Source organism: Polypterus senegalus, chromosome 14 (genome assembly GCF_016835505.1).
Source record: "Polypterus senegalus isolate Bchr_013 chromosome 14, ASM1683550v1, whole genome shotgun sequence".
NCBI classification, from domain to species: Eukaryota; Metazoa; Chordata; class Cladistia; order Polypteriformes; family Polypteridae; genus Polypterus; species Polypterus senegalus.
Window position 1 is genome coordinate 134,901,646 of NC_053167.1, and position 11,460 is coordinate 134,913,105.

At 44.9% G+C, this 11,460-nt stretch overlaps 1 protein-coding gene across 2 annotated transcripts in view; it reads left to right on the plus strand.

Annotated features, from left to right (window-relative positions):
- The window catches only part of tie1 (tyrosine kinase with immunoglobulin-like and EGF-like domains 1), a 197,828-nt gene extending 187,340 nt beyond the window's left edge, over positions 1-10,488 (plus strand). Inside the window, exons 21-23 of one of the 2 annotated variants that reach the window (XM_039736139.1) lie at positions 4,248-4,344; positions 7,404-7,503; positions 8,920-10,488. In XM_039736139.1, coding sequence (XP_039592073.1) covers positions 4,248-4,344; positions 7,404-7,503; positions 8,920-8,991 — 269 coding nt within the window. In that variant the 3' untranslated portion in view covers positions 8,992-10,488. The remainder of the gene's footprint in view (positions 1-4,247; positions 4,345-7,403; positions 7,504-8,919) is intronic. The other variant, XM_039736140.1, reaches the window with a different exon arrangement.
- Positions 10,489-11,460: the final 972 nt, after the last annotated feature.

The following is an 11,460-nucleotide window of genomic DNA, read 5'->3' on the forward strand; positions in this document are numbered from 1 at the left end:
GAGTTCACCCTGTGATGGACTGGTGTCCTATCCGGATGGACTGTTCCTGACTTGTGCCCAGTGCTTGCTGGGATAGGATTCATCCCCCGTGACCCCACTCAGGAATAAGTGGCCTTTGAAGACAATATGAAGATGATAAGTCTGTTTTCTATTCTACAAGGAATTTGAAATGGCTTCCAGTGGCTGTGGGGCATCTGTTGGTAAAGAAAGATCCACTGATCTTGAATTTGCTGACGATGCTGTGATCTTCGTGGAGTCAATGGAGGCTCTGATCTGGGGTCTCGAGAGACTGAGTGAGGAGTCTGAGTGTCTGGACTTGTGGGTGTCCTGGATAAAAACCAACATCCAGGCCTTTAATGACCTCTTGGGCATGACCATCAGCAGTGTGTCTGTCTGTGGAGAGAGTGTCGACCTCGTCGAGAGGTTTACTTACCTCGGTAGAGACATTCATGTCTCTGGTGACTCTTCCTATGAAGTCAGTAGATGGACTGGGAGAGGATGGAAAGGGGTGTGTGGTGCCCCCGATATCTATGCAAAAGGACAAGGTTCAAGTCTTTTACTTTCACCCTCTTTACCCGAGGGTGATCCGGCTCACAGGACCCTCATTGTTGGGCACCCAAGTGGCTGGACCAGGCCAAGGGGTTGCCCACGTAACACCTGGCATTTAGAGGGTCATTTCTGGAGGGTGGGACTGGACCGTGTGTCTGCCTGGGGGTTTGCCAACCGGGATCTCAAGCTGTTTCATCGTGTGGTGGGTGTGGCAACGCCCTGTACCAGTGCATGCTGCCCAACGTGACTTAACTTGTAAGAAGAAAACAAGGAGCAGTCATAAAAGTTTGGAGCAGCAGCAGGCATTCCCAGTATAACTAAAGATGTTGAGACAAAAAGGAGAACAACAAAGCACGTGATAACTGTGGAGACGTCTTTCCAGATGAGACTCATCAATTAGACCGTCCAAAGACGCCAGTGAAGCCGCTTAACTGGCAAGGCCAGCAGCCGGAAGTGACATCACAGGTCTTCACCTGTCAATCTTCTGCTCATTAAGGCATTAAGAGACAGCGCCAACCCCTGACTCGGGGTGGAATTACCATCTGACGAGCCCTGAAGTTTCTCCCAAGCGCACGTTATGTGGCAGTAGTTTAAAAAGAAAAAAAAGGTTATTAAAATTAGCAAATCTTGAAGGCCAGACAGCACAAGTAGAGGGACAGGGCCACCCGAAGATCAGCAGATTGCTGGTGTGCAGCTACTGCAATTAGAGGAGATTATACGGCGGGTTCAGAACATTTCGAGACCCCTTCGCTTTCTGTACACGTTTGTGTTGTAGATTTAATGTTCGATTAATACATCTGCTCTTCAGTTCGCCTCAGGTGGACTCTTATCAAGTTGTCGGCGCATCTCGAGGAGAATTCAGTCAAACGGGACGCACCTGACCACAATGCGGCATGCGACTGCTAGGTGCATTGCTAGGATTTACAGGGATCGGGAACTCTTTAATCGTCTCGTGCTACGTTATTCATTTTTAGAATGTAAGTCCGTAGGGGTCTCGTGAAAGTCAAATCTATCGATCTATCTATAACGTGGGCGGCCCCGTTCGTAAGTTGTTGGGTCGGATGTCCGTAACCTCGGGCCTACCTGTACAAATAAATGACAAAAAATTCGTACAATATAAATATTCGTAAAAATCCACTTACCCGAATACCGTATTTGGATACGGCTCCATCCCTACATTACAGAGTAAGGCAAAACCGTTTAATGTGGACCTAAACCAGATCGAGAATGTCACCAAAAACTGGCCGAGCTCACGTTCAAATTCTTCACTCGCAAATACAGGGTGCGGCAGAAATAACTCCCACATTTCAAAGGGGGATTGAAAAAAAATGGTACGAGGTACCACCAAAAACTTTTTATTTCCCAAATGTAGATATAAAAAAGTTGTTTTACTTTAAGTTTTAAAAATTAGATCCTCCAAATGGTGGCCTTGACGGCTGATACACATTTGGAGCCGTTCTTGGAAGTTTTTTATCACTCTCACTAGCATGTCGGGCGAAATTCCTTCAATTTCTTCTTGAATGGCCTCCTTTAGTTGGTCCAAGGACCGAGGACGATGTTTGAAAACCCTGGCCTTGAGGTACCCCCACAGAAAAAAGTCACAGCGACTTAAATCAGGCCACAGAACTGCCTCGTGTAAGGAGACCACTCAACCCGGAAACATCTCCTGCAAAATTTTGCGTGGACGACATGCTGTATGGGCCGTAGCTCCATCCTGTTGGAACCAGAAGTCCTCTAGGTTGTGTTCTTCCCCATACTCTTCAATTTTCGGGCACAGAAAATTCTCCAACATGTCGCAGTATCGATTAGAATTCACAGTAACTGTGACTCCACCCTCTTCAAAAAAGTAAGGCCCAACGATGCCTATAGACGACACAGATTCGCCATTTTTGAAAAAAGCCTCCACTACAAAGCCTCGATACTCACCCGACCACGGCATGGTGACGCCTGACAACTTTATTATGTACCGTACCTAACGGAACGGAGCGCACCGCTCTACCTACTTTGGGAGCCCCACCGTGATTTTTTGAAATGTGGGAGTTATTTCTGCTGCACCCTGTACATTACGTTAAGTTCACCGTTCTTAGAGAAATGAGTTTGTTCAATGAAGGCGCTCTTTTGAAGTCGTTCATACAAGCACTGGATAGCAGCAGCGCCCCCTTTCAGCCTGCAGTGGAATTACACACCTGGAACGAACCCAGAGGGTGACCCCCTGACACGCATGCCAGTGGGAAAAAGGCTTTGCGCTTTTGAAAATGTGTGTCCAGGACTGAAAGATCAGGGGCTTAAACTCTATGAGACCCCCTTCATAAACACACACACACACACCACTGGTCTAAATATTTCTATGAATGAGAAATTTCAAAGTTTTGATTTTTAATGCTTTTCAAGAAGACTCAAAGCTGGAATTGCAACCGAAGGGGCACTGAATTAAGATTCTGAATACTTCTATGAATATGAATAATAAATTTGCAAACCTTTCTCAATAATTACGGGCTTTTGAGTGCAGATTAATGGGGAAAATAAATGTCAAATCTATCAATTTAGAATGAAATCAACAACACAGTAAAGTGTGCAGAAGGTGAAGGTGTCTGAGTCCCAGAAGGAAAGACACGCCAATAAAAAAATAAATAAGGAAAGACGGGGTGTTTTTGTGTATTATAAAGATGTGCACTCGTATTGCAGATTTATATCTTGCTGTTCCAACTCTTATCTTCTCCGGCCTCAGATCGACAGATAAAACCTGATGAGATCGACTTTCATACTCAGCAGTAAATATTTTTTAAAGTTAACCCGCTTGTGTCTGCCCAAATGAAGTTTGCTCAGCATGGGTTTTTCTGTTTTGTGAAGGCGATAGAATAAAACGTCCTGATGGACGGGCACCTGGCTGCCATCATCGGCTTATGAAGATGGATATTTAACAAGGCAGATGCAAACGTAACTGGGTCGGCCCAGTTCACTCTGGTGGCGGGCGAAGCCCATGCTGGCAGCGCCATACAACCCTGAATGGGGTTACCAGTCGATTACAAAGGTCCATTCATTATAAATCCATCCATTATCCAACCCGCTATATGCTAAGTGCAGGGTCACAGGGGTCTGCTGGAGCCAATCCCAGCCAACACGGGGTGCAAGGCAGGAATCAAACCCCTGGCAGGGTGCCAGCCCACCGCAGGGCACACACACACCAGGGACAATTTAGGATCACCGATGCACCTGACCTGCATGTCTTCGGACTGTGGGAGGAAACCCACGCGGACACGAGGAGAACACGCAAACTCCACGCAGGGAGGACCCGAGATGCGAACCCGGGTCTCCTAACTGCGAGGCAGCAGTGCGACCCACTGCACCACCATGCCGCCTGCTGATAACCTTAACATTCAATTTTCAGTTTCTGCACAATATACTTTATTGATTGACTGATTGGTTGATTGGCTATATTATCTGTCCTGTAAGTCTGTATCCTTGTTTTCTATGTTTGGGCTGCTGTATGTATCTGAATTTCCCCTTTGGGTTACTAAAGTTTATCTGATCCGATCCAAATCCTAACCCTAACCTAAAATGCATCTGAGTGAGGTAAGGGGACAGCTGAGCTGTTTGCCAAGTGTGTGAGTGACAAATTAACTGAAGGGTCTCCCCTCGTACTGTTTGTCAAACTTCATATGCTCTTATATGCCAATGTGACTCTCGTTTTGCTGCAGGAGGGACCCCTTACTGTGGGATGACCTGTGCGGAGCTCTACGAGAAGTTACCTCAAGGCTACAGAATGGAAAAACCGAGGAACTGCGATGATGAGGTGTAAGTGTCCGCAGCGCGCTGGAGCTCAGGGGGGTCAGGAGACCATGGGGGTCATGTGTGTAGGGGGTCTTATTTAATCTGCCAAACAAAGTTGGACTTTCCCTCTTTACCAGCGGGTCATACTTTAACCCTTTCCCCCCTGGATTTTCTGGTTTTATGGGAAAAATAATTTTGTGAGAGATTCTACCTTTGGGGTGTCTAGAAACCTCAAAAACACAAAACAATGATCTCTATTGTTATACAATAGCTGCCAAATACTTCAATCTTCTTGAGGAAATAAAATTGAAAGTGGTGTGCACAGTCCAGGAGCATCCATTTTTCACTTTCATGTTTCTCAGACTGTATGCCAGTCTCTCCGGTCTGCCCTGATAGTAGCAGGGCCGGTGCCAACAGCTCCAAACGTAACTGTACTTTACAAAAACGGCTGCATATTTATGTACGAGAAATAGGATGTCAGGGCTGAAAGGGTTGATTTATTCACGCTGTCACTGATTATTTATATTACTAGTAGATGTGACGAATGGCCAGGGGCCCTTGCCCATTTGGGACACCCCTTCTTTATATGGTCCAGGGGAACAAACAGGGATGGAACAGTACCTCCCCCAGGACACTAGATAGCATCCCCCCTGGGTGGCAGTGGTGCCTCGGATGCCCGGATGTTTTAATGTTCTAAAAAGCATGAAATGGAAGGTCTACAGGACGGCAGTGAGACCAGCTATGATGAGCCACAGCATGAAGTTATGGGAAAGAGTAGTGGAAGCTCGATTAAGAAGTGAGGTGACGATTAGTAAGCAGCAGGATGGTTTAATGCCAAGAAAGAGGACCACAGATTTGATGTTTGCTCTGAGGATGTTGATGGAGAAGTTTAGAGAAGGCCAGAAGGAGTTGCATTTGGTCTTTGTGGACCTGCAGAAAGCATATAACAGGGTTCCTCAAGATGAGCTGTGGTCTTGTATGAGGAATTCATGAGAGGAGGCAGAGAAGTACGTAAAAGTACATAAGAGTTGTACAGGATATGTACGAGGGAAGTGTGTCAGTGGTGAGGTCTGCAGTAGGAGCGACGGAGGTGGGATTTCATCAGGGATCGGCTCTGAGCCCTTTCTTATGTGCAATGGTGATGGACAGGTTGACAGGCGAGATTAGACAGGAGTCCCCGTGGACTGTGATGTTTGCTGATGACATTGTGATCTGTAGTGAGAGTAGGGAGCAGGTTGAGGAGACCCTGGAGAGGTTGAGATATGAGGAGGAATGAAATTCAGGAGGACCACCATGACAGAATACATGTGTGTGAATGAGAGGGAGGTCAGTGGAATGGTGAGGATGAAGGGAGTAGAGTTGGCGAAGGTGGACGAGTTTAAATACTTGGGATCAACAGTACAGAGTAATGGGGATTGTGGAAGAGAAGTGAAAAAGAGAGTACAAGCAGGGTGGAATGGGTGGAGAAGAGTGTCAGGAGTGATTGGTGTCAGACGAGTATCAGCAAGAGTGAAAGGGAAGGTCTACAGGATGGTAGTGAGACCAGCTATGTTATATGGGTTAGAGACGGTAGCACAGGAGACAGAGCTGGAGGTGACAGAGTTAAAGATGCTAAGATTTGTGTTGGGAGTGACAAGGATGTACAGGAATAGAAATGAGGACATTAGAGGGTCAGCTCAGGTGGAACGGTTGGGAGACAAAGTCAGAGAGGCGAGATTGTGTTGGTTTGGACATGTGCAGAGAAGAGATGCTGGGTATACTGGGAAAAGGATGTTAAGGATAGAGCTGCCAGGCAAGAGGAGAAGAGGAAGGCCTAAGAGGAGGTTTATGGATGTGGTGAGAGAGGACATGCAGGTGATGGGTGTGACAGAACAAGATGACGAGGACAGAAAGGTATGGAACAAGATGATCCGCTGTGGTGACCCCTAACGGGTGCATCAGAAAGAAGAAGTTCCAAAAGTACTTTCAAAAATTGATCACTAGAGGGGGATGTCATTGTCAAACCCCGGCTAGTAATAAGGACAAGCACTGAATCTTCATTGAACAAAAAGATGTAATTTTCACAAAATGTGTTTCAAAAACAATGAAACTCTGTGGAGTACGACATACAATGGAACTTCCCACGAACATTAACCCCCTTAGTGTTAGACCTGAGCTTCACTCGAGCAACTGTATAGACGCATCTCACATGAGTGTTAGACCCAAGGATTACCTGGGCTGTAAATGTGGCAACGGTTCGAGAAAAAAATGCAACGTTTTGGAGGTTAAAGTAATCCGAGGCAAACAAATCCCAAAACAGTAATCCAAAAATAAAAGCAAGAAGGTTGACATTCCAAGGGCACACACTCAGGTGTGTTCAAAACGAACCACCAGGAGCTGTGGGAGACCCTCTGGATTTATGAGGCGCCTTTTCTTCTCTATGCGTTGTGCTAACAATTCACAACAGAAAGTTTGATTGTCTGTCCGGTGGTGACACCTAAATAGTTTAGCAATTTCCAAAGCATTGCGCTCTTCTGAAAGGTGTCACTTAAATCTCCTTTTGATTTTTCTTCACCCATTTTGCCTGAGGTAATGAAGCTGGCTAATTAATATGCGCGCCCTAACATAAGGCGTCAATAACTTTGAGCCACACCCTCCAGAATTAAACAATTACTTGCTAATGAAGACATCTAATAAGCATTTGGGTTTACATGGTTTTATAGACGGAATATGTCTGAAAACTGACAGGCCTAATAACTGTGCATGCAGATTAACAGAAATGGAGCCCAGCACTGTCTGTGCAGTAATTCAGGACAGGAGTGGGGGACAAAGCAGGGAGGAGGAGGAGGAGCGAAGTCTTCACAATTGCAAAGGAGGTGATGTTTTATATCAGCACATCCTGCCTGAGTCTCGGTTCATATTTTATACTTCATCTTCAGGGGGTGCTGACAGTGGGTGGCACTTGGTTCATATAACTCAAGAACAGACCCCCATGCTTTCCTTTTCATTGAGAGCTTTCCATCATGAGGACCCTCTGTGTCCCTTCTGCTGTCCACTTCACTTCTCTGGTCACTCACTAACACCCCTTGGGCTTCTCTTTGCAGGTATGAGATGATGAGGCAGTGCTGGAGGGACCGTCCATACGAGAGGCCCACCTTCGCTCAAATCTCCATGCAGCTCAACCGAATGTTGGAGGCCAGAAAGGTAAAGACCTGCTTTTCTGTAGTGACTTTCTGTGTCTTTCAGTTTATTTGGTTCCAAAAACTCTCAGCCATCCTTGTGCTTCAGCCAACGTTAGTCAGAGATCAGTGAGGGCCGACATCTCTACTGTGCTACGGACGAGCGACCTTCACCAGGCTCGTGGACGTCAAGTGCTAGGAAGACATCGTAGTGGGGGCTGGCACACGTTGTGTTAGAGGAAACTAAGAAATGAAGAAAGTGGATAAAGTGCCTTTAGGGCTTTGGCTTTGAACTCTGTGGAAGTGAAAACTCTTGGGCTTACAGTGAAGGAAACAATGGAAAGATTATACAAAGCTCCTCTCAGACGGTGGGGGTTTAGCTCAGTGGAAATTAAACCAATGAGGCAAAGAAAGAAGAAAGAAAGAAAGAAAGAAAGAAAGAAAGAAAGAAAGAAAGAAAGAGAAAAAGAAAGAAAGAAAAAGAAAAACAGTTTTATATAGTTTCTTTCAGCCTGGAATTTGGCTCAGTGGAAATCAAAATACTTGTGAGAGAAAGAAAGAAAGAAAGAAAGAAAGAAAGAGAAAGAAAAACAGTTAGTTCCTTTCAGGCTTTGGAATTTGGCTCAGTGGAAATCAAAATACTTGTGAAAGAAAGAAAGAAAGAAAGAAATGGATGAATGGAGTGGAACAGACTGAAATAAAGATAGATGGACAGACGGATGGACACCGAAACAAACTGAAAGAAAGAAAGAAGCCATGACTGAGTGGCTCCACGAGCTGTGCCAGCCGTAACGCGCTGATCCCTCAGATTGGCCAATCAGGTGACGTTCCATTTCAAATTTTTGTGCCCCAAAGTGCTGCCCAGCAAACAGAGACGCGTATCCACTAAACTCCCACCAGCTGATTCCCTTCGCTGAGGTCTCCCTATCACGCCTTTATATTTTTTAGCAAAGGGGGCTGTGAGTGGAAATTCCATGTTATATTTTTTCCTAAGTCCACTCATTCCGATACGGGATCATGAACTGGAATGGTGGCCCAGTAGTTGTTGCCATTGCCCCCCAGTTTTGAACCCTGGCTCGGTCGTTGTCTTTTTCTGTCCGGCCGAGCTCTGACTGGTGGTTTTTGGAGATGGCTCACTGTCAGTTTGCACTTTTGGAGCATTTCCATGTAATCGACAGTTATAATCGGTTTGTGTCGTGTGTGGCGCCTTTTTCACTTTTAGTTTAACTGTGTGAAATCTGAAGTAGAATTCCTGCTCCCACTTTCTAGTAGGACTAATCTGGACTGACAGACAGACAGACCGACAGACCGACAGACAAAGAGTCGCAGAAAGGCCAGAGCCCTCAGTAACAAAATGATGCTTGCCCTTCTAGAGATGCCACCCTCATTCAATGCCAGCCCTGCCACATGAAGTGCCTGACTTGTGTTTCTGTCATTCCAGGCTTACGTCAACATGGCTCTGTTTGAAAATTTCACGTATGCCGGAATCGATTCGACGGCCGAGGAGGCATGATGATCCCGGAAGTGATGAAGGCTGGCCCACCACTCGCACCCCACCAGACCTTTGACTTCTGGATTGTATGAAGGATAGCCATGGATAAAGAACCACACGAGTCTCCCCGATTAAAGCTGCCCTGCCAACTCTGCCCTCCACAGGACTTACAAGGGCAAAGACCAGGCATGGTGACACAAATGGCTCAATTAAATAGGGATGCACATTGTGATATTTGGACTGGAAGATAGTCCCTGTGGTCTGACTTCACTTACACTCTTCATCTCAATGTGGACCTCCTACAATGTCTGCTCTGGGATTCTGCTCTAGGAGTATTTTCCGGAAGAATCTCCATTGTGGACTTACACTTGTGGAATATTTCTGATGGAACTTGTTCATTGTGGTCTCACTCCTAAGGAGTTCTACCATCCAGTGAGGACTTACACTCCTGACGTGGACTTCAAGCTAAGGAGTTTGTTCATTAGAGGTTCATTCTTAAGGAGATCATCCACGGTAGACATGTCAGATAAGCTAGAGGGGTTTGTACTTTGTGAACTTCCTTGTAAAGAGACCATGTGCTTTGTGGCCTTACACTCATTTAATCATTCCCAACATGAACTTAATCCAAATGAAATCCATAAGGGACCATGCCTGCCAAAGTAGTATAGACTAGATATTAATGATGGTGGAATGATTCCTGATAATTCCAGCCATGGACTCCTACCTGAGGACAACGTTCCTTCCACAAATTTAAGCCTGATGAACGTGTCCATTGCGGACTCAATCTTGGGGGAGTAAAATCCCCCTGGGACATCTGTGTTGCTGTACCATTTTATCAAATGGGCAGAACATTTGGAGACCATTGTCCCATCAGCAGGAGGGTAAAAGATGGAAGATCTGATCTGCGTTGAGGATGAAGAAGAAAATATCTGGCACAGCATTCTGTAGGAAACAAAAAACTGGAGCCACCCAAAAGTGACTTGCCAGGTCACCTACCTACAGGTCTCTTTCCACGTCCTAGTGGGTGGGGGGAGATGAGTGGCCAACGCTGGCCGCGCCCAGACGTCCACCACTCGATGAGATGGCATATGAAATGAGGTGAAAACTGGCTGTTTTGTAAACATGATGTAGATATAAAACAATGAAGAACAAAGGGAGAGCAAAATCTGACAGCAATATGTAGCATCGAGGTCGAGACCTGGGAAGTCCATCGGTATTTTGTTGTACTGTATTATGAATAAATAAAGTCTTAAAAAAAAGCGATAAAAAGTAAACTCTGATTGATTTGAAAGAAATATCATGGTGGGCACCAAAAGGGTGAGAGAAACCCCCATGAAGACTCCTCTCACACACAAGACCCCGATTTCGACCCCTTCACCTCCCACCTGTCTCTTTCTGGTCTCTTGCTGATAAACCGCACATCTCCCCATCCTCAGCATGACAGGATTCACTCTGATCAGCGCCACCTAGAGGTGACCACGCAGTCCTGTCTTAGGGGGCCATTCACACCTGAAATATCATTGAAACCCTACGCAGTTCTCCATTAAAATTGCCCAGACCATGGAACATCTGTTACACAGTCGTAGTTACATACCCTGATGTTTTTATTACATTTTGGAAGTACAGACACATTGTAACTATGTAAGTACACTTGTTTTTGGATCAGTGATACATTATTACATTGTAATTATATAAACTGTGGAATAACAATGACAACTGAGTAATTAACTGTAGCGTTACTTTGTATTACACAGTAAGTACGGAGTAATAACTCATAGTTACACTGTACTTATACAGGTAATTACATAGTAGTTACAGTGTAATTATGGACACAATGTAAAGTGTTACCAACTTTTATTTTTAGACTTTTTTAGGGGTTTGCCGAATCGTTTCTTAACGTTTTTTTGGGTGTTTTTTTGGACATTTTTCATGTGCTTCTTTGGTCTTTTTTGGGTTTTTTTGCCATTCTTCAGACTTTTTAAAGTGTTTTTAATGGTTTCTTGGGTGTTTTCCAACCATTTTTCAGACTTTGTTGACCATTTTTCATTCTTTTTTCAGCCATTTTTTAGGCTCTTTTAGACTTTTTTGAATGAGACGCCCCGAACAGATCAGATTTAACGTAACAAACGCTACACTCAGGTATTTTTTTAGATTTTTTTGGGAGTGATTTGATTATTTTTCTCTTTTTGGGGTGTTTTTTGGACATTTTTCTTGTGCTTTTTCAGTCATTTTTGGCCGTCTTTAAAGTGTTTTCCGTTACTTGTTTGTCCTTTTTTGAGTGTTTTTTGACATTCTTGAGACTTTTTTTAAGGTTATTTTTAGATTTTTTGGGGGGGTTCTTCTGTGTTTTTCAGACTTTGTTGACCATCTTTGTGTGGCTCTGAGACTAAGAATCTGTGCTGGTATCCCGAAGGTTGCTGGTTCGAATCCCCGTCACTGCCAAAAGAGATTCTACTCTGCTGGGCCCTTTGTAAGGCCCTTAACCTTCAA